Source organism: Pteropus medius, unplaced genomic scaffold (assembly GCF_902729225.1).
Source record: "Pteropus medius unplaced genomic scaffold, Ma_sr-lr_union100, whole genome shotgun sequence".
Classification (NCBI taxonomy): Eukaryota; Metazoa; Chordata; class Mammalia; order Chiroptera; family Pteropodidae; genus Pteropus; species Pteropus medius.
In genome coordinates this window covers 27,679,458-27,703,837 of record NW_024350319.1, presented here as the reverse complement: position 1 = coordinate 27,703,837, position 24,380 = coordinate 27,679,458, and the positions used below count along the sequence as shown (strand labels likewise).

The 24,380-nt window shown below is 32.0% G+C and overlaps 1 protein-coding gene and 2 pseudogenes across 2 annotated transcripts in view; 2 read left to right on the top strand and 1 right to left on the bottom strand.

The window, feature by feature from the left end:
* The first annotated feature begins 4,816 nt into the window (after positions 1–4,816).
* Positions 4,817–4,935, top strand: LOC120583599 (uncharacterized; annotated as a pseudogene).
* Positions 4,936–7,934: 2,999 nt separating this feature from the next.
* OTOGL (otogelin like) overlaps positions 7,935–24,380 on the bottom strand; it is a 126,796-nt gene continuing 110,350 nt past the window's right edge. For both annotated transcript variants that reach the window (XM_039838918.1, XM_039838919.1), the window contains 9 exons: positions 24,125–24,229; positions 23,999–24,039; positions 19,015–19,078; positions 17,782–17,960; positions 17,207–17,311; positions 14,882–15,001; positions 13,483–13,528; positions 10,592–10,671; positions 7,935–9,856 (listed from right to left, as the gene is read on the bottom strand). In XM_039838918.1, the coding sequence (XP_039694852.1) occupies positions 9,656–9,856; positions 10,592–10,671; positions 13,483–13,528; positions 14,882–15,001; positions 17,207–17,311; positions 17,782–17,960; positions 19,015–19,078; positions 23,999–24,039; positions 24,125–24,229 (941 nt within the window). In that variant the 3' untranslated portion in view covers positions 7,935–9,655. The remainder of the gene's footprint in view (positions 9,857–10,591; positions 10,672–13,482; positions 13,529–14,881; positions 15,002–17,206; positions 17,312–17,781; positions 17,961–19,014; positions 19,079–23,998; positions 24,040–24,124; positions 24,230–24,380) is intronic.
* LOC120583517 (uncharacterized) lies at positions 12,620–12,738 on the top strand (annotated as a pseudogene).

Below are 24,380 nucleotides of genomic sequence, written 5' to 3'. Positions count from 1 at the left end.
CTGGGATTACTGCCAATAAAACCCACACTTGGACTATGCCTTCTTGTCTGACAACCCAGTCTCTCCTAAATATTGTTAGCTAGTTGGGGAGGGTAAGAGTGATAAGAGTAGCTACTGTGATCTTTCTGAAATACACATATGATCATGCCTGGGGTGCTTATTTAAAAGCCTATTCTGACTCTTGGTTGCTTACAGTGTACCTCTGAACAAATTCACTTTTCAATATCACTCTTCTCCTTTCCCCTGGCACCCTATCTTATACTCTCAATGAAGTAACAGGCCATATATGTTTGCACCTCTCTTTTCCTATAGAACTTTGTTTATATTGTAGCGTACAAGTTTACTTTTGTAGTATTTATGTTCTCAGACAAATCAGGAACTCTGTGATGGCACAGACTATGTCTTAATTCAGCACAGTTATAGATATGAACTAGATTTACGTTGTTTCAATTCTTGAAGGTTCTACATATCTTTTATCTTTAAAAGCGGAAAGTGTCAAGGCACTGTATCGCAAAATGATTTCATTGCCAGTGAATTAGCTTTTAGGCTTTGGGAAATATGATCAAATTAAAAATCCATCAAGAATGTTAACAAAACTTACTGTGGTAATCACTTCGCAATATGTGCATATATCAAATCATTATGCTGTATGCTTTAAATTTTTATTATGTTATATGTCAATTATATCTCAGTAAAACTGGGGAAAAAAGAAAAATCAAGAAACTGGTCATAATAAACAAATAATCCATTAAATGAATTGAGTAAAGTATACATATTTCAATATGGCTTTTTTAAATCATGCATTGTTTTGCAGAGTGGCATTTTAAGTAAGCAGCCATTGTAACACTACCACTTTCTGTAATTTACGTCAATCTCTCTACTAGCACAGTAAACTTGGTAGCACGTCAATCAATATGGTTTCCTTAAAAAGCTCTCCTTCCTGAGAAAATATCCTATGAAATATAGTGTGGCCTTGTTTCTGCCTTGCCCTTTTTTTTTTTGGCCTAGGAACTTAGGTATAGAGAAACTACGTAAAGATTCAAGAAAATCGTGGGTCATTTCTTCTGAGAAAAGGGAAGGTGTAGATCTAGTATTATTTCGAGGCATTTGTTCTTAAGAAAAATAATTGATTTTTCAGATAAAAGCCATTTAAGCAATCATGGAGATCTTCAATATCTTATAACATGAATTTCCTAATAGGAAATACATTGTTTGAGATTGGGTCGACGTATTTGCATAACCACATCCCTGATGTGGTTATGAAGTGTGACAAATATACAAGTAATCACAATACTCAACCCTTCCTCACCTTCAACTTCCAGTCATTTATTCAATCAAAATATTGAGTACAACGAATGTGATCAGTTCTCCCCTTCACGCGGTTTAAATGTGTGTGTGTAGGTGGTGGTGAGGTGGTGGTGGTGGTGGTGGTGGTAGTGGTGGTGGAGAGGGGAGGGGAGTTCCCCACATCATCAGGCGATGCTCGGGTCACCAGCTGAGTGTCCTACAATTCAACTCAATTCTGATATCTACCTAGAAAGAGCATCACATTCCACAGGTTAAGGGTTAGGCCTATAAGACTATCCCCTATACCCGCTTTAGATGCCAGTCACAAGCCCAATTGGCTACAGATTAGAGGTTCCTATGACCCCATCCTTGGGTTCAATTAATTTTCTAGAGAGGCTCACAGAATTCAGAAAGTCTGTTTATTGGTTTATTATAAAAGAACATAACTCAGGAACAGCCAGATGGAAGGGATACATAGGGCAAGGTAGTGGTAAGGGGTACAGAGCTTCTGTGTCCTCTCCAAGTGGGCCATTCTCCCCAAATCTTCATGTGTTCACCAACCTACAAGGTTCCAAACCCTGCCCATTTGGGATCTTATATAGGCTTCATTACATAGTCACGATAGATTAAATCATTGGCCATTGGAGATTGATTCAACCTGCAGCCTCTCTCCTCTCCTTGAAGGTCAGGTGTGGGAAAGTTCTGACCCTCTAATCACAGGGTGGTACTATTGGCAACCAGCCCCCATCCTTAAGTGTGGTCAGAAAGTCACCTCATTAACATAAAAGACAACTTTATTGCTCTCATCACTTAGGAGCTCTGTGCCCAAAACAGAGAAGACCAAATATACATTTATTATAAATCGCTGTACAATGTCTAGATACCTGACATCCCTTCATCCCCTCTTATTAGATTGATCTAAAACAGATCTCCCTATCTCTAGTTTTCCCCTACTTTAATCCATTTTCCACTGTCTTCAGATTAATCTTCCTAAAGGTCAGTTCTGATAATATTACTCTCCTACTTAAAATGTCTTCAATGGCTCTTCAACCTCCCGAATTCTATACCCTGTTTATTGAAGTCCTTCAGCACATTTCAGTTCACTTCATACATTTCAGTTTACCTCAAACATGTTCAGTTCACTGTTTTTATCCTTAATAGTTTCCTCTTATCTCACCTTTCCCATGAAGCTTTTCCTGGGTACCCCTAACAAGAGTCACATCTCTCTCCTCTGTGCTTCTATGTCATTTAATACTTCTAATGGATAGTTCATTAAATTCTATTTTTAATAGCATTATCTGTGGACACCTTAGTATCTCTGCCAGACTGTAATCTCCCTGAAAGTAAAACTTATGTCCTATTGATCTTCATATTACCCATGAAGCCAGTAGTGATACCTTACATAGTAGGCACTCAAATACTTTTTTGAATAAACACTTGTTTAAGGAATATTATAAAACTCTGTCATTTCCATTTTCTAGATGACACTTGGGGCTTATAAATTTGTAAAGATTTAAAAATGTTTTTGGAAATAGCAAATATAAATTTTAACATGAGTTAAGTCACTCTAGAAAAACTCATGCACGATTGATTATGATAAAAACATCTTCTGGTTCTGCTTTAAATTCCAAGAGCTTTTTTGAGAGTCCTTTGCAATGCACATGAGAATCTTTGTTTCTTCATGCTTTACTCGTTAGAGTAGCCAGATCTATTATATTCCAGAATGTGGAAATGTGTACTGTTTTAAGGTCACAATGAAACAGTACTTCAAAATTAAAGACCAACATAAAAATATTTTTCTTTAAATCTTCTAACCTGGATAAATTAGTGGTATTGTTTTTGTGTTTTCTTGTGTCATGTTTCCTGTTCTTACAGGGTTTTTTTTAATGTCCTCTTTCAGAGAATTTTGCTCAAAATTTTCACACAAAAATAACACTTTCATAAAATGATATGTAATCAAAGTGAGTCAGATTTCTAACACTATTTAATAGACATTGTTGCTATAGAATTCCAAAGCTTTATTTTGTTGGCATGAATTATAAGAGAAAGAAAATAAAAGATGAATTAGCAGCATTTTTTTATCTGTATTCAGTTTCTTAAATGTGATGATGCCAAAAAGATTGTTTTTTTTTTCTATAATTAAAATTGGTCTTTTCTACAATGTAAAAATTCCTAAAAACTTGTGATATTATCTTTTTAGCGTATTAATTTATACAATATGAAAAGTAGTTATTGCAATAGATCTTTTATAAAAAGATTCAATCATCCAAATTAATCCAAATTAATTTGCTTTGAATGAAAATGGTATGTTTAATAAAGTATTACTGGCTGAGCTTCAGGATCCAAGATTAAGGTTTGCATTTTTCTATATCCATTGATGTGGACTAAAATGCAAATGTCATGTTGGGAATAGAACCAAAGAAAAAGGAAATTCATCCCTGGGATAGGGGTAGTTCTGAAGTCATTCAGAGATTTGGTCCATTAAGTTTATGGCTTTCCTGCTAGATTTGTTAGCAAGTATGCCGAGACAGATGTGACTTTTCACATTTAACATATTTACTGAGAAAGTGATGAAGAAAGTATCTTAGATGGAGAGACAGAGCAAAAATTTGAGCGACTACAAGGGCTCTATATCCAGAGAAGAAGATCTGTTATCTTTATACCTTGAAAAATTGGAGAAATAATTAAAGACCAACACAAAAACATTCCTCCTTAAATCTTCTCACTTGGATAAATTAGTGGTACTGTCATGTCTCTCTTTACAGGAGACTACGGAGCTCTGTGAGCTCACAGGGATGGCCAATGATCCCAGCCCATCCAACCTTAACACTCTAACCCTTTCTCTAGGCAGAATTCTAGGATGACAGCTAAAATTCCCATCCCCTGGTATTCATGCCTTATGTAATCACCTCTACCTGAGGGTTAGTGGACCTGTGAAAATGGTTAGATCATCACTTCTATGATTATGTTACTTTATATAAGACTTCATTATAGCAGAACAATGGAGGGATTCCCCTGTTGGCTTTGAAGAAGTAAGCTGTCATGATGTGGGAGGGCCAAGTGGTTAGAACATGAGTATAGCTTCTAGGAACTGAGGGTGTGTCCCATTCCACAGCCAGCAGGAAAACACAGAACTCAATCCTTCAATTAGAAGAAGCTTAATTGTGTCAACAATCTGAATGAGCCTGGAAGAAGAGGACTTCAAACCTCAAATGAGAACACAGTCCTAACCAACAAATTAATTTCAGCCTTGTGAAATCCTGAGCAAAGAGCCCACCTACCCGCTATCCAGACTCCTCACTTACAGAAACTGTCAGATAAAAATATTTTGTTTTGAGCCAATAAATATACGGTAATTTGTTTCATAGCAATAGAAAACCTATGCACACCCACAGTCAATGTGATTTGTCAGTTGATAAGTAAGCCTGGCCAATCATTGCATAGAATTTTCTAACTAGAGCTCAGAGATAACTGTCCGTTTTTGTTGACAAATATAATAAAGGTTGTTTCATCAAAACTGCTATGGCCAATCTACGGCCATGCCACCCTGAACAAGCCCAATCCCATCTGATCTTGGAGGCTAAGCAGGGTCAGGCCTGATTAATACTTGGATGGGAGACCACCTAGGAAGACCAGGTGCTGTAGGCATAAAAAATAAAAAATAAGGGATTGTAAACTGACAAGGTCCTTGCAATCTGTGAGGTCAACCAAGGGTTGCCTTGCCTAAAAAAAGTAAAAATAATAAAAATAAAAAAAACTGCTAAGGCCATGTGCAAAGATGCAGTGGCCAAAGTTGCAGATGGAGCAACCCAGAGTGCAGTGGGACAGAATGAAGCTGACACCGCAAGGGAAGCAGAGATTAAGACACTTAAGTTCAGGCATATCATTCTCTCTTGTACATATCAAAATTTGGTTATCTCAATTTCTCAAATTCTTTAAAGGACATCCTTTGGCATCCTCTAGCTCCACCCCCAGATTAGTAAGTAACATCATTGAGATTTGAACCTAAATAGTCTAGTTCCAGAGTCTGTTTGCCTAGCCATTAATCACATGAAGACCTGTAGAATCTCCTTGTCATTAATTAAATAATTTATTTTGTTTAACCTGATATAATTTAGAGCAGCTGCAGCTAGATCAAAGAAATGAATACAGGTAGAAAAAGTACAAGTATCCAGGTACTACTTTTAACATAAAATCTAATATATTTATATCTCATGACTCTAAGAAATAATCATTTTCTAAATGTTGATTTTAATGTACTGTCTTGATATCAAATAATTCTCATATGTTTGGTTAAGCATTTATTTTCCTAACATTATTCTTTGTATAATCTTCTATTCCCTTGGCCTCTATGACCCCCGTTAAGGCTCCAGGCTTTAATCCAAACTCTATGGCTATTTTTTCTCAGCCTCCTCCTTCTTTGATCGTTCTTTTACTGTATGATCCCTAAATGTTAGACGATCTTGGAACCCTATTTTCCTTTCACTATGCTCTCCCCTTAGCTAATTTAATTCATTAGCATAGCTTTATGGTATTTATATGTTAACAAATCCTAATTTCCAGCAGAGATTTCTCATCTTGGAACCAGACCAATAAAAACAGCCATGTACTAATAATTTCACTCAGTTGTCTAATTGTGTCAGCATTCTCAGCATAGGATTCTAAATCTTCCCAATCACCCCCAAAATGCTCCTCCATCCACCTAATTGCTCACAATCTCAGAGGCTTTCTCAATACACTTTTTTTGTACCATAATGATTAGCAAATCCTCTTGACTTTATGTTGAAATATATCTTGTGTACTACAACTTCCTCTGTCTGTACTGTCACTGCCATTTCTCACCTGTTCCACAGCAATAGCATCTAACTGGTCTCTATTTTTTGGCTCTCCAGCCCATCTCATCAGCATCATCCTGCACCACACTCCTCATTTTTCAAAATGCACAAAAAACATTCCTTGACTTGTCCTGGTCCTTCCCTCCCACAAGACCTTAGTACATACTATTTGCTTTGCTTGGAAATGTTTCATTAACTTACACTCGACCTCAGGTCTCAACTGACACATCACTTACTTCAGAGGTCTCCCCTTATTTCCACCTAACCAAATTAGATTTTCTGCATCACTTCCTCGTAGCAACCTCTACTTTGCCTTTATAACATTTATCAGTCAAAATTGTTTATTTATTTATATTAGTATATACTTATTTTATAACTAATTAAAATATGTGGAATATGTGAAACAGACACAGTTCAAAAATCAAAAGAATTATTAAGTTGTACATTGAGAAATTTTTTCCTATTTCAGTCTCCATCTATCCTAATCCACCCCCACCATTTATTTATGCCATTTTACTACTATATTGTTTAGCCTTCCTATAAAAATATAAGTAAATACGATTATATTTTCTTATTTTGATCAATTTCATACAAAATCTAGCATTCTACATATGCTGTTCTATACTTTATTTCACTTAAAAATATACTCTAGAATCATTCCACAGCAGTATAGAAAATTTTTTTACAGTTGCATAGTATTACATTATATGGATTAATATAATTTATTCAAGTCTCGTTGGTTCTAGTCTTTTATATTAGAAACCATGCTGCAATAGATAAATGTGTACAAATGCTATTTTGTGTTTGCACAGTTGTTAGTGCAGGATATTCTCGATAACTTGGGTCAAACCAAAAAACACCTCTAAATTTTAATAGGTATTTAATTGAGAACACCTCAGGATTTCTACAGTTTCGTGTCATCACCAATGACATTTGGAAGTGCTTGTTTACCCAGAGCCTTAAAAATATAAAAATATAATTAGACTTCTGAATTGCTACCAGTCTGGTAGGTAAGAAATTGCATTTCAGTGTAGATTAAATTTGAAATGCTTTTATTAAGTTATTCTTTATCTTTTCATTGTTAAAGAGTCCACTAGTATTATTTCTTTTTTTTTAAACTGTCAATACAAGTTGTTGGTGCATTTTTCTATTAGATTGTTGAATTTTTTAGGATGAAATTAGTCTTTAGCAGTGTTTCATTGCAAATATTGTTCTTTGGTTTTATATATTTTTTTTTTGACTGACATTTTTGGTCTTGGAAAATTTGTCTTCAGTTTTTTTGTTAAATTTATCAATCTTTTTTAGGCTTCTGGATATTGAGTCAGAATTAGAATAGCTTTCCCCACTCTAAGATTGTAATGAATTTTTCTCATATTTTCTTTTAGAATTTCTACATCTTTTTTTTGTTTGTATTTTTAACATTTAAATCTGATACATTTAGAATTTATCCTGATATCAATGGATGTATGAATCCAAATTTCTCTTTGTCCAAGTTACTATCCAGTTGTCCCAACTCTATTTAAAATGGAAAGTCTATTTATAGCCCTTTGCTGATTTGAGGGCCACCTTTATTATACACTAAATTCTAAAAAGTTTTGGTCTCTCCTCTGGACTTTCTTATAACTTTGTTTATTTACCTAATGCCTACTTTCTCACTTGACTCTAAGTTGCATTAGCATGAGCACCGTGTCTGTTTTGTTTTGCCTGTGTCCTCAGAACAGTGCCTGGAACATAGCAGGTGCTCAATACATATTTGCTGTATTTGAGAATGTTTATGAAGTTCTAAGAAAATGTTTCCCTTTTCTCCACAAATAGGTTTAAAGATGATTTAATATTTTTAATTTAATAACAAATATTTTACAGAGCATGAAAATAAAGAAATGGGTGGTAGACAATATATAATATGATGTGCCTCATTTAAGGTACATAACAGTTTCTCTTAAGCAAAATGTTAATTTAGTCTAACAAAAAAACATTTGATTCAATCTATTTGTTAACAGGAGTCAAAGAATACTGAAATGAAATACCTAGATGAAATACTTATATTAAGCACAAATAAGATAAAATCAATATTTATATGCAGTAGACACTGGAACTTTGCAGATGCAATAATCATTTCATTCTTTCAACTATTGCTAGGTAACCCTGGTGATCCAAGATATCTAATAAGTTGCAATTTTTGATTTTGATACAGAAGCAAATCACCTAACTCAAATCTGAGCCTAGACCACCAGGCCCTTGCATCTGCTTTTCAATGCAAGTTTACTGCTCTCTTATTGATGTTTGATTTCATTTGGTCCCCACAATAATACCAAATAGGGCATTCTCTCCTTTTATAAATGAGGAAACACAGATAATTACACACTCTAAGTGTCAAACAACTTGGGAATTTGTGAGGATCTCAGAATATATTCCTTGCAAATATCAATAATCTACTGTATGTAAAAAGTACAGCATTCCACTATAGAATTATTAATACATTCAAATAATTTTATTTCATTCTTCATTGGCAAAGCAGCAGCATGAAAAGCAAAATAGCACAACTTCAATAGCATGCAAATACATCTCAGGAATCAGATGTGTGTGAGACAGTAAATAGCTAAATAAATGTTAAATAGTAACAACATATTTTAATGGTATAAAAAATAAAAGCCCCAAATATCTCACCTCTATTTAGTAACTGATGCTACATTTCCCCATTCCTTATTATTTGGATAACTACTATATATATATATGTATATACATATGTATGTGTGGGATTATTTTCCTTTTTTATAAAGCCATTGAATTTAAAATTCTTAATTCTGTGCAAAGTAAACTTTTTAAGAATAAAAGATTTTGTAATAGACACTTTACTATACTGTTCAAAAGAAAAGAACATAAGACTAGAATATAAAAGACCTAGACTTAACCCAACTGCTAACATGAATTCACTACGTTGTTATAGTAAATTAATTTGCACAAGTCACACAGCTTCTCTGGTTATCTGCTACACCTGAAAAATGAGGAATTTGCAATAGTAATATCCCTAATATCCAAGGAGGCTTTAAATAACCTAAAACCCTGTAGTTCTAGGACCTGTATCTGACAGAACTTTTTATGACTCTCCAGATGCCAATTCTAACTGATTACATTTACCAGACTAAAAAGTAAGGATAAAAGAGTACCTTAATTTGGATAGCTATGTGAATCAAAAAATAACTATTAAGTGAAACTTTAAGACTTCTGCAAAATAACTTTCTAATTAATGAGCATGTTCCAGGTCTGCTGCATGTTGCAGTTATATACATAATAGCATTTCAGCTCAACAACTTAAAAATCACTTGATTCTCTAAAATAGAGTAAATCACTAAATCTAATTTTTCTATGGAAATTGTGCATATTTTGTATAATGTTAAATTGCTATATCCTAATAGTTTAAAAAATACATTATTGTTCAACAGTATAAATCTGCCCAATGCCTAAATAATAGCAATAAAAGTCAACACCATTTGACATTATGATGTTGCATAGAGTTCTTGGAATCCAAAAGTTTAATTCCACTGGCACGTGCAGTCTATAGGTTCCTGGAGAGTGTACATGATTTCAGTGCCATTTCCTGAACAATACAGAGGCACAGTCAAGTTTCGAACCCCATTTTCACGACAGCACTTGCAGAATCTTAGATGGCTCTCAATATTGATGTTATATATGGTAGCCGATGGGCATTTTCCATCACAGGATGCAACATTTATCTATAAGGAGAGACAATGAAAAAAAAGTCTTAAAAATTTAAAAACTTGTTACTTGATTCTACTAAGAAGTCAAATAAAAGCAAAGCTTTCTTCTTTATCACTATAACTCTCAAGCTTCATTCAGTACATTAAAAAATTGTAAAACATATTAGGTTGAAATTTAGTAACTCAGATAAGTCAAAGAGATGGGAATGCCAAAGACAACAATGCTAATAACTCAAAGTATGAAATGTGCTCATGTAACTAGAGAAGTATCTGCAATATATTAATAACAATCTAATGAGTCTATTGCAACCTATATTATCTCATGACTCAATAAATCATATTAAAGGAGATAAATCATATTAAAGGAGATATAGTTAGAACTAGAAGATAAATCATATTAAAGGAGATATAGTTAGAACTAGACAATAAATCATATTAAAGGAGATAAAGTTAGAACTAGGACTATTTTTGCTGAGTAAAATTGCATAGTTAAGAAAATATGTGGTCAACTATATTTAGGTTTAACTTCCACCTCTCTTAAAGAATTGCAGTTATCATTCAAAACTTTTGATTATTTATGCTAAGAATAATTCACACTTCTTCACAAACTATTTTAATATTATAATTTAGGAATAATCTCAAGTTAAATATTGTAAGCGTTGACATTTTATTGGCTTACAAACAGTGCTGTGACACATATACATTTGGAAAGACACATGCCCTTTATGTAACAAATATTTTTACACTTACAGAGCTTTGACTTATACAGTCCTGTTTCCTTATGACTGATTTAATAATCACTTTCTGGCATATTCTTTCTTCTCGTTTACCTGATAAAATATAGAATGTATTTATGCATTAAAAGGCCCATGTCAAATTGTTTCTTAATTCAATTAACATATGAATATATTGAAAATTAATATGTTCATATAAAATGTATTCCTAAATTAAGAAATATTTAAAATTTCACTCATATATTTGATGTTCAATATTTATTTTCATCTTCTAAATAGGTGTTCTCATATTTTCTAGTTTTATACTTATCTCTTTATCTTAATATCCTAAAATAATTATTATAATTACAAATCAAAAATATTCTGCATGTATAGTAATGCTCACATCAACCTGTGTGTGATGTAAAAATAGATAAAATACATATTTAAAATTCTAAAAAAGACCCTGGGCCCAGGCATTGGACAGGCCTAAATCTATTACTGATTACTGTAATCAACTTTTTTGAACCACCATTTCTTCATCTATAGTGGAAACCATACCTACCTCTTCACCTAGCTCCTAGAACTTGTGGAGATTAGTCATAGTACTGTCTGTAATAAGCTTAATAAAGTGTTGCTGTGTGACAGGCAATAAATGGTAGTAATACGGTCAGTCACAAAAATCTTCTTCCATCCACCCTCAGTTAACATAACTGTATTCACTTCTCTATTAATTAACATGGGGTTACAGAATCCAAGATCTTAACATGGCAATATGATTCTATTCCTTTTGTATCTATTCTATTCCTGTATCTCATACCTACAGAAGAGTCTAGCTTCTGAGGAAGCAGGGAAAAAGAAGTGAGATCATAAAAATATAAACTTCCTCAGATTCTGGAGCTTAATTTCATTCTTTGGGTTCCTGATACAAATACTATTGGATACACATTAGTTTACATTTGATTCAGAGAATACTAAATTAAAAATTACTTATTCTTAATAGTAGAAAATTGTCAATTAGTGTGTGTCTAAGAGCCTGAGTAATTAAAAATGCATAAGTGGCATTATATTATCCACAAAGTCCCGGCAATAAAAATTGTTATGGGTTGAATGTGTCTTCCAAATATTCCTGTATACCTCCAGAACTGTGAGACGACAAATTTCTAAGTCACTCAGTTTGTACTACTTTGTTACAGCAGCCCCATCAAACTAATACAATACCAAATTAGATGTCAGGCCATCTTATGCTGAACTTTTTTGCTTGTTGTTGGTAGGTTTGTATGTTAGATTTGGCTTTTCATACATTATGTAAATAAAAACTCAGTCATTCTAGTCCTGCCACTGGTCAACATATATCATCAGTCAGCTTCTCTCTGCTCTCTCCTAAAACTTATTTTGGTGATGTTCCAGAATATTACAAGTAGTTAAGATGCAAGCAGTGAAATCACTTCTGGAGTAGAATCCCCATAGCTCACAAGAAGTATGAGTTGGATGAGTAACCTAACCTCTCTAAGCTGAAAATCAGGATAAATTTGTTGCAATCAGGATAAATTCATTGGAATTTTGTGAGGAATAAATACTATGTAGAAAATTTAGGAGAGTTCCTGATTTATAAGCTGTTATTATGGTCAGTAGTATATATAATAATTTTGGTGTATCAAATGTTAATACATTTTAATATTCTGTTCAATATGACAATACAGCTCTAAATAGACAAGAATTTTCTTACTTATTTTTGGGATTTAGCCCTTCATGAAAGAAGTTCAGAAATCTCACCTGAGAAGCATGATAATTTGTAATATTCCAATCCCACATCATGGCATTGTTAAACTAAACTGTGTTATAACATTTTTCCTGTAAGCTTTTCTACACAATTAAAAAATTATTGTCTATGCTAGGGTTTCTAAAACCCCTATTCTATTTTGATATAAATTCATAAACACTTCAAAAAGGGAAAAATAAAGGTAGCTGCATGAATACCCATCTATTTTATTTCTAGCTTTAAAATCATTAGCAATCACTATGAAATAAACCTTATGATTTAAATTAATATAAAATATATTATGTCTACAGCCATGTTACTCTGAACAATCCCAATCCTGTCTAATCTCGGAAGCTAAGCAGGGTCAGTCCTGGTTAGTACTTGGGTGGGAGATCATCTAGGAAGACCAGGTGCTGTAGGCGTAAAAAATAAAAATATAAGGGATTGTAAGCAGACAAGGTTCTTGCAATCTGTGAGGTCAACCAAGGATTGCTTTGCCCAAAAATAAAATAAAATAATAAAATAAAACAAAATATATTGCATGCACATAACTTTAATTATCAAAATAATCATGTGAAGTTTTATATATAAGATTTAAATATATTCACTAGATGGGCATTTCTCAGAAACATCATACAGAACCACAGATTTGTTCTAATAGATTTAGAAATACTGCACTGTGTGTCCTTATTTGAGTCACAATGCCATTCTCATCATAACCTACTTAACTTTGTGTAGTTCAGCATGTTCCAAGTAAATTTAACCATAGAGTATTTTTAAACTTAAAACCTATTAAAACCTATTATACCTACTAAACTTAAACTTAAAACCTGTTAAAACCTATTATACCTACTAAACTTAAACTTAAAACCTATTAAAACCTATTAAACCTACTAGACCCTTTTGTAAAATGCAACAATAAAAAATTTTTAATATTTAAATTAAAATTCATCTAAATTAAAAACACTCTACTTATATTCCAGAAGATAGAGACTAAATTACATAATAATCATCCGCATGGCATAAAAACATTTAAATAATATACATTATAAAATTTGTTTCCCTCTTTACATCACAGGAACTGAATTTTATAAAAAAAATCACGATCACCATGAATAAGTAAAACTAATCTATCAAATTAATAGATATAATATGTCCTCACTTACAGATCTTGCAACAGCCTTCATTATAAAGCTTTATAATCCCTTCATTCTAGGAGGAGAGAAGGAATAAAGTCAAAACTCACAGTGTTTTATTTCTCTTAGACTAGAAATAGAAAATTTTCTCAATATTTTTATTAAATATCACAAAGCCTTTATAGAAAAATAATTGGGATTTAATTATTTTTTAAAAAAATTCCTTCGATTTTAAAATTAGGAGCAGATATTTTGTTTAAAATTTTGTTTCTTCATTAGTAATATGAAAGAGTGTGACTAGATTAACTTACTTAAAAGAACACATTTTAAATACCACAAAAAACTTACAAAAGCAAAGTACTAACAGGTACTCTAAATAGACGCCATGATATTTTTTCAGCTCCTCAAAATAATATAAGCTACTCCATGAAACTGAGCTCCTGAATATAATCAAATGTTAAAATGATGTATCTTTTTCTTTCATATTTTATTATTAAAAAAAATTTCCCATTTCAGGATGGCTCCCACCCAAGGTTAAATTAAGAACACTTACAGTAAGTTGCTAATTGCTATTAGTAACTTGCTAATTGCAATTCAAACTAAAGAATAATTTACTCTAAAAAAGAATCTATGAAATAAGATGGTGCTTAAGATTCTTTCCAGAGCTGAAAATCTATTACTTTAGTACATACAATTGCTAGCCATCCAATAACCTAGCAATCATCACTAAATGGAGGCATCTTGAAAAAAAAAATCAATGAGATTATGCTATTTCTTTACACTTAAGAAAAATATTGCCTCACACAACAGAACAAAGCTCACTTTTCATTAGGAATTATTTTCTACTAAATAATTAAAGCTACAAAGAATCTTTTTAAAAACTCATATCACTTTCAAAAATCTACTTTTCCAATGGATTCTTCTTTGAGAGAACAGGTAATTGGAAGAACAAAACCAAAAGATCAGCAATGCTGTGACAGATGCTAAGTTCCACAGTTGTCTGGGCTCAGAGAAGCTAAGATAAATTTCACTTAGGCCAGCATTGCATTAAAAAGTGAATGACATCATAAATCTGGCTGTACGTTTAAGAAAGAGAAAATTGGTCAACTCTGCTTGATTAGTTTATCGATCTGTATTGAAAGAGAGTCTAGGTCTGCTGATCAAATGATTTTTCAATAATCTTTTGATTTACATATTAAAAACCCAGGGACAGCATAATGTCTATTCAGGGAGAGTTAAAATTATTTGGAACACCATATGTAACTCAAAATGACAAACTGAGGAAATATAGAGCTCTTATGTATACAAGAAAATAAAACATTCACCAAAATAAATAAGACACAATGTATGTATGTATCACCTTGGAAAACATATTATTTTCTAAATTATATTTAATAATAAATTTTCTTAGATAAAACAAAGTACAAACCATTTTGCATTCACTCTCATTAAAAGGGGGACAGACCATACTGTAGTTTAGAATCATTGTCCCTTCATCAGTCTTAACACATTCATATGTGGTACAATTATAGTGCCACATATTCCCCTCCTACAAATAAAAGAGAAAGTTATTGTTTTTCTACTAAAATCTGCTACATTTCTTAAGTAGAATACTTCCTATCTCACTAAATCAAAAGTCAAGTCAAGATGCAAAAAGCTTCCTGTTGCATAAAATGTCCATCTGGAAATGTCCACAAATTTATTTTATTAAAATAATTAAAATTACATATATGTAGTGTGTTTGGGTTTGGTCTCATACTAGAACTTAGATGTAAGTGTGAAGTAAAGCAATAGAGAAGAAAGAAGCAAAAGGTATCTGTTTCTACTACAAAATTAATTATCTAATTTGGTCAAGTGCCAAAGGTCTTGCTCTACTATTTCCCTCATTAATTATAAAACAACAAATCATATTACATAATACACCTCCTTTCTTGAGATTTGTTTATTCCTCCTTCCACTCCCTTATCACCAGAAAGTTTAAAAATCTTCGGGTGATATTTATTATTGACTTATGATTCTAGTTTTGTATACATTATGGTTATTTTAAAACCTATTTCTATGCTTTTAACAAATTTTTAAACATAATAACTATTTATTTCATTCCTGATTTCAGAATTTCTGTTTAGAAATAAAGTCAGATAAACATAATTATTACATAAATATTGGGCTATAATTATTGATCTATATTTTTGGTTTTTTGTAAACCACATTTTAAAATGCACATCAAACTTTGCCTTGAAGGTTCCTTGTGGACCAGTAAAGAATTTTAACTAGCTTTCTTTTCTCTAAATTTTATTTTAGATTATGAATAGCTTCAGGTCTTCTATGAACCTGAATTAGAAGAGATCTACAAGTCTAGATGCAAAAGAAGATAAAATATTAAAATTCTGGAAACACTAATATCTAATTTATCTAAAATAAAAAAATTTAGTTCCATAAAAATTAGATTTCAAGATAACTAAAGTTTATCTTTGAAAGAGCCAAAAGTTAATTATCTTAATATATAATTTACCTATAGTACATTTCTTCTGTTCTAAAAAAATTCTGAACATAATTTAATCTTTTATTTAAATTTCAGGGATAGCAACATGCATATTAATTATATACACCAATAATTTCTGGATTATTGATATCTATAGAGTTTACATTGCCCTTTTACTAAAATCTCCAGATTATTGTAGTTTTTCAAGTAGTCTCTAATTCCTTTTCTCTCACTGACCTCTATGTCTTCTCATCATCTTTAAGCTTCCTTTTTTAAGACTCTCACTTTAAAAAATATATATTGGAAAACAGAAATACTGCTAGGATAAACAGATCAACAATATCAACGACACTATGTAAATCACTAACACTATTTTTTACATAATCGTAAAATAATAAACTATGGTACAAAAAGATAATTGTTCATTTTTCTTATTTAATAAAATGTAAAGGAAAAGGACAATCTCTTTTTCTTTTGGGTATGTGAGTAATCCTGTGTAATTAAGAACACTAGAAATAAGATCTCCAGATAATCAAATTATTAATGAAAAAAAGAAAGGATAACAATAATAAATCGCAACTACCTTTAAGTAATGTAAATTATAAACATGATTTGTGACCTTCCTAAATCTGATACAACACTAACAAGATTACAGAGTTTCATAAAAAATTCTAGGGAAGAAGTAGTTCAGTCTGCAAATCTACATAGAGTTATTATGAGGTAATGGGAGAATTTGGAATAATTATTTTACTGTTTTCAGTAGAAAGATATAGGATATAGCATTAATGTCTCTTGGAATCATCTTTTTAAAAATTTGTCAAATATTCTAAATCTTTTCTCTATGTGCCTACTGAAATCGTCAATTCCTGAAATAGTAAAGTGCTAACATCTTGAGTTTCAGGTTTCTATCAAAATGCTTCATTTCAAATGAGTAAATAAAATATTATTGCTCTTTTCCTTCTCAATGATTAAAAATCAGCATTTCTCCAGCCCAGTCCTCACATTTAAAATAAAAGTGAAGATCTATGATAAAATAAGTTTGAGAAATGGATTAAACACGTTCCTTTACAACAGAAATTATCAGCTACTTTAGAATGTAACTGTACCTTGTCCATTGTGAATGTGCTGTGTATTGCTGTGTCTATTGTATGTAGAATTCTGTGTGTGTGTGACATTTTTCAAACCTATTTGACTTAAGAATGTCTTCTTCAAGAAAGTAGCATAGAAAGCTACCCTCCAAGAAACATATTTTAGGAATTAGGGAATTCATACCTCATATATAACTGATGTTCCATTTTCCATTTGAAATTTGCAGGATACATTTTTGCAGGCACCACAACAATCATAATCACTTGGAGATGGAGTATATACCTGGTGCTGTATATGATAATAATACATATGATAATAATACATAGAATTAGTCCCACAACAATAGCAATATTTTCAATTAGTTCTGAAAGTGCTTCCCAACATAAATATATGCTCTCTTAGAACAAGTGTAAGCATTTCTAAGGTTGAATTTGAAGGACTTCATATAATAATTGACTTTATACAGTTATTTTAGAATTGAAGTAGATGTTAACCTTTACATCTATCAGCCAAGATTCATTAAGCAGATGTAACAACCTCAGGTCAAGCAAGCTATAAATAGTAAGACTCACGAAGCTCAAGATCATCCATAGCAAAAGGAAAATCTGCATTATATAAATATGTTACACATTAAAAGATTACTGAAGTAGCAGTCAAGTGTATATTTTTAACTTACAGGTATTCAGTAGTTTAAATTCTACAGTTGCTATTTTAAGGCTGATTAACTCTCACTGGACTGACTTATAAGGAATACTTACAACGTCACATTCTTTTGAACAATTCACCATTGTAAAATTCAAAGTGTGAAAGCCTGTATGATTATCTTTTTCTTCCAGACATTCTAAAGTATAACAAAAGTCTCCTTCCAAGTACTTTATCATAGATTGGCCAAGATTCAATACTGATACTGCTTGAAATACACACACATCATCTTTTTCTAAGAAAAGAAAAATAGTCAACAAAAAGTACTATACTGAGTTTTTAATTAATCAATGGAATTTTTATTTAAATCTATGTTTTCATTATGGTGCAGTGTTTTTCAAACCTATAAAGATCTTTACCTTTATACTTCGTTCATAACTCAAGAGTTTACCTAATAATGAATATAGCACATTTATTCTTAAACATATAATAAGAAATTGATCTGTAAACTCAATTGCTGTTTACTGTTTGAACTTCCTCCAAAAGCTGTACTTTATAGCAGCTTCCAGAATTTTAAATCAGAGATTGTCAAGCTACTTGCTGTTTTTTCTTGCAGAAACATAATATGATAATTTTGGGGAGTGGATATAGATGGAGGCAAAATCTAAATTAATAATAGTAGGTCTCTTCATGATGGGGTTGTGTAACATTCACGGTTTTTAATTATTATTTTGAGAGGAAATTATCAATTTTATTGTTACCAAATAAAGTCATGGAAATCATACTTCGTGATGAAAGCAGCTGATATAATGTGCTATCATATCTTTAAAAATGGCATGTTAGGTAGGATAGACTAAAATAGTGAAGAAATCAGCTCACAAACTTTTTGTCTCACCAACACTAAACTTAAGCAAATGTTTTAAGATATTGAATAGAAATTTTATTTTCTATTAACCTACTAATAATATGAAGATTTGTTATTTCATAGAAAAAATTAATTCTGCTTTGCAATATTAACATCAAAAATAATAAAACAGTGAAGAAAAAATCTCTTCCTTGCAGATGTATATTTTTAAAGTTAAATATGTATATGAACCCTAGCATTAACTTTAAATACTATGAAGATTCTGAAAAAATTTTTTTCTGTCCTGTTATCAAATTTCTTAGAGCATTTAGAGATATTACAAAAAAGGAAATAAAAATAACAGTACATTTTTATACTCAAAAGCTGACAAATGGCTTAAAATGTATAATACATCTCAAAGAAAATTATTTTTAATTTATTAATAGTAAACAACAGATATCAATAATATTCATTATCATTTAAAAGTTACAAAAAACATAGTTACCACAGAGATACTGTACACATCCACAGTCACTCTGAAAGTTATGGTCTACTGTAATAAATTCTCCCTATTAGAAAGAGATTATTATTATTATGTGACTAATTATATGACAATTATAAAAAATATACAATATAATATCTAATAAGTTCCTTACCACACAGCTAGACAATTAGCTGGTGCTTAATTAATACTTGATAGTGAACAGGCTTGGATTAACCCAATGGTCATTTAATTCATAGTCCATGGACAAAATTCACAAAAAACAATGAGATCATAGGTCACTTAATCACTCTAAACTTTAATTCTCTTATCTGTTAAATGAGCGAAGGTGGATAAGATGACCTTTATGATCCGTCCTAACTTTTAAACATTGTTTGATTCAGAGCTTCTAGTGGGCAAATGGAGACAAGAAAATGCTTGGTAATCCTGGAAACTTTGCTTAGTGGAAATATTTTTGATCTATTGTACTGATGTGGTCAGAGGCTCTGATATCTGTATCTGAGTAAGGCTGCCACAGCATATAAGGTGGGAGCAGAATAGGATAGCACAGTGATTAACAGCACAGACTCAGGAACAAGAATATTCTTGTGCTAATCCTGCTCTTCTACTTACTAGCTGTGTGATATAGGGCAGGTTATTTAGCCAGTCTGCTCCTCACTCCTTTCATTTGTAAAATGGGAATAATAATACTGCCTGTCTCTTAGGATTGTTAAGAGAAATAAATGGGTTAATATGTGTAAAAAGTTTAAAATAGTGCTGACACTCAGAAAGTGACGTATAGCTTTTAGCTGTTAGTAAATTTTTGTCATGATCAACATTCAAATTTTGCCATATTAGAGGAATGGTATAGGTTCCTCTCAAGTGTAGGACCAGGCTTTAAGTTTCAAAAATTTCATTTTAAACATCATCTGTTCCTGGGTGCATTTAATTTTCATATGCTATCAGTATTAAAATGAATTTGATTCTTGACACAATAAATGATTCAAATAAATTCATAGTAATATATAAAAACCACTTCCCCATAAACTAATAATATTTTACTTTTCTCAGTGCTTTATAACTTGTAAAATAGTTGCATAAACATTAACTCATATGATGTTTTATGACTTTTAGTCATCACACAATTCCAATGAATTAGAAATAAAAATGTTGGAAATATAGAGTTAAAAAAGTAATAGATTGAATTCTCCCACTGCATTAGCTACTCCAAAAGACTAATAGGAGGTATTGGATTCAAACTAACACTTAAGTTACTTACCACTTATTTTTTATAGTTAAATCACAATGCCCACTGAACCCTCTCAACTTAAATCTTCTATTCTTATTTCCTTTGAGATCTTATCCACATATTTAGTTACATTTTTATTCTCATAAGTACCCAAGAGATATTTCCTCTGAGTGAGCTTTTCCTACCAATACTTAATATTACAGTTGTTTTGGTTTTTTTAACTTTCAAGCAAGCACCCCTTTCCTTTAAAGTTAGCAAAATCACCTTAAGCTGTTTCCATCTTCTGGCTATTATGATAGTGCTGCTATGAACATTCAGATATGAGCTTTTGTGTGGATATACATTTTCATTTCTCTTGGGTGTATACCTAGGAGTGGAATTGGTGGGTCATATGGTAACTCTTTATTGAAACTTCTGAGTAACAACCAAGCTCTTTTCCAAAGCAGTGCTACCATTACAATCTCACCAGCAGCATTTGAGGGTTCCAATTTCTCCATATCCTAAACATGTATTATTATCTGTCCTCTTAATTGATATGAAGTGATACATTGATGTAGTTTTTATTTGCATTTAACTAATAGCTAATGATGTCAATTAAAGGATCTTTTCATGTGCTATTGGCCATTGTATACTTTTATTTGGATAAATGTCTAGGTATATTCATACAATGAAATATTATTTAACAGTAGAAAGGAATGAAGTACTAATACATGGTACAACAAGAATAAGCCTTAAAATCTCATACTAAGTGAAATGAATTACAAAAGACCACATAGTATATGATTCTATTTGTATAAAATACCTAGATTAGGCAAATCTATAGAAATGAAAACTAAATTAGTGATTTCCTATAACTGGGGAGTTTGGAAGGAAATGAGTGACTGCAAATAGACACAGGGTTTCTTTTGGGGGCGATAAAATTGTTCTAAAATTGATTATGTTGATGATTGCACAATTCTATGGATATACTAAAAACCATCGAATTGTGTACTTTAAATGGCTAAATCTTATTGGTAATTTGAATTCTATTTCAATAAAGCTGTTATATATAAAAAAAAAATACTGCAAAGGCCTCACGTAGACTCTTTCTATTGAAATGCATCTGTTTTCTATGTGAAAAATTAATGCAATATTAAAAAATCATCTTAGGCACTGAAACAGCCATCATTCGGAATGAGTACTCAGGAATAATGGATCAGGTCAATGGTTGTGTAGAACCACAAATATTAAAACTAAATTATCACGCATGGATGGTTATGTATATTCGGGTAAGATGTTTAAGGACACTGAAGTTACTTTTATGTTGTGCGTGCCCAGAACAATGCTAATAAATAATATAATAGTCATTCAATAAATACTTATAACATCGAGTAATGTCAAAGTTTGATTCATAAAAAATATTCAGACATTGGAAGCTGAACTGGTAATAAACTAGATGGACCAGCAGCTAGTATAAATGTTGGGGAGGGAGAAGAACACAGGAAAAGTGTAAGTGGAGAATGGTAGAAACACACTAGAAGAGAAAAAAATAGGAAAAGGGAGGGCAGACAGGAATGTGTTTGTTCAGTTGATGGTTAGGTTAAGAGCACCATAAAGGCACACCGCGCCCCGCCCCCGCAAAAGTAAGAATTAAAGTAACAACCACACCCAGGTTAAATAATGAACAGAGAGGCTCCTACCCAAAGAAACTTCAAAGAACTCAGAACACAGGAGGCACAAAATCCCATAAGAAGAAGGATACGCTTTAGTATATTCCATAATTTATACTATCATGTTGAAATTTATTGAAATGATGTTATGTTACCTCTTTCAGCCCTGCAGGAGAGCTCTGAAGGAGGCTGGGTACTAGTAGAATCTCAGAGTCTCTACTCTGAGCTGCTCCTTTGGCCATTAGAGTGTTTGTCCAAGTATCCACTACACCTGGACCCTTAGTATGCAAACCTTGTAAACTTAAAGGATTTTTAGAGCTAGCTTTCCCTCTTTCTCACTATCTCTTTTCTTCCTCCTCCTCCTCCTGCTTTCTCTTTCTTCATTTTCTCCTCTCTCTCTCCCTGTCTCCCTCTGCCCCTCCTTCTCCTCTCTCTTTATCAAATATGTTACAAAATGTTACAAAAACCAGAGTCTTTCATTTTGCCCTCCTAAATTCAATCCCCTCCCCCGCAACCCTGTTCTTCATAAATCTAACTACACTCAAGGTCCTCATTCATGAATGGCTATACTGGTCTCTTGCTGATCTCCTGCCCTCTAATGTTTCAGTCATGCTACACAAGACTATCAATCTCTGCTCCCTCAAACACCATTTTTATAATAATTCCTATCCGATACAGGACCCTTTCCATCTCCTATCTTATTAAAACTACATTGAGCGCCTCAGGGTAGAACTGTGCATTTTCAAGTGGCTGGTACCATGACCACACATAACCGGTTTTCAACAAATGTTAATTGAACGACTAACTGAAAAGAATAAACCAAATTTAAATTCTATAGCCTTGCCTTTAGAGCCCTCCCCAATTCACCAATTTGGAATGTTCTTCATCTCTCATTGTTCCTCTTCCAGTTAGCTCTTTATCAAGGAAAGAAAGAGGTTGTGATCTTTCAGCATACACATCTTACCTCGTTACTTTGTGCATCTACTCATGGTCATACTAGCCACTGTCTAGAATAGTTCACTTCTTTTCAACCATTATTCCTAACCTGACTATCAGTTTCTTCCAAACTTTTTGATGGTAACCTTCTGTGGAAAGTTCTTCATGATAATCTACACATTGTGGTTAACATTCTGAGTATTGTGGAGTGTTGTAATAATTATAGCTAAAACTTATTGAGCCTTTTCTATGTGTCACGTACTATCTAATTTATATTAATTTATGTTATTCACATGACATAGATATTATTATTTTTATAGTATAGATAAGGAAAGTGAGTCACGGCTAAAGAAAGTCAAAGTCACTAATAGAAACAAGACAGTCTCCATTGCTTTTGTTCTTGTGCCATGTCTTAATTACACTTTGTAAAGAGAATCAAAGAATTAAGGTGGAATAGAAAGAATGAAGGAACATACATAAACACACACATACACATACACAAAACAACCTCTAGTTTGAATCCTAAAGATCGTGGTCAATCCTTTATTTTCTCTAAACCTCAATTTCCTCATTTATAAAATGAACTAAAAATACCTACTTTGTGAAGATTCAATGAGATAATATACTAAACATGTTATGTAAACAATGAAGGACGAGAAAAATGCAATAACATAATGCTACTCTTTTCTGTAGGTGTGTATACAGTGCATGCAAAATAATGAGAAAATTTTTATGAAAGTTATTTAAAGATTCTATGCAAATAAAAGATGACAACTCATCATTGCAGCAAATGTTAGATTAATACTTTTGTAAAGTACAATTTATTTATTTGACATACATAATTAATGTAAATGACGAATTTGGAAATAAGCATACATCCATGAAACTATCACCACAACCTATGCTAATACTGAGATAATATTTTTTCAGTGTTTTTAAGACTAGTGAACCTAGGTAGATATGAAACTAGCAAATACAGTCACCAGTGAAAAAATAACATATTATACTTTCTATCTCAAGCAAAATATAAAATGTCGACTGCTCCCTAATATTAGAGCACATTACAACTTGGATAATTTCATAAACTCTAAGAAGAATTCAGAAATAAGAGAGATAAAGGAATAATAAACTGATTTAAATTATATGACAAGTCAATCAAAATATGTGTTCTTACCACTTCACAAGTTGGCATAACAAGGTTTTCACAGCTACATTCTAAAAGGTAAAAATTAACATATTTAAATTGATCAGAATATATTATTGTTTTGTTATAAAACTTTAAAATATGAAGATTAATTACCACAATGCCATGTTGGACAACATTGGTCAGATACATTTTCTTTCACAAGTTTCATATCTTCTGCACAGTTGAGTAGAGGTGTAGGACAAAGACTTGGCTCACAAACTAAATAGAAAAATTACACGGGTAAAGATTAACTTCACGTAATCACTAGTTTTCTCTACCTACCATTTAGTTCACTACTATTGCTGATGCAGTGCATGAACTCATATGTACCCAGTATCGCTTCTCCACTGCCCAATTGCCATGTGTTGGT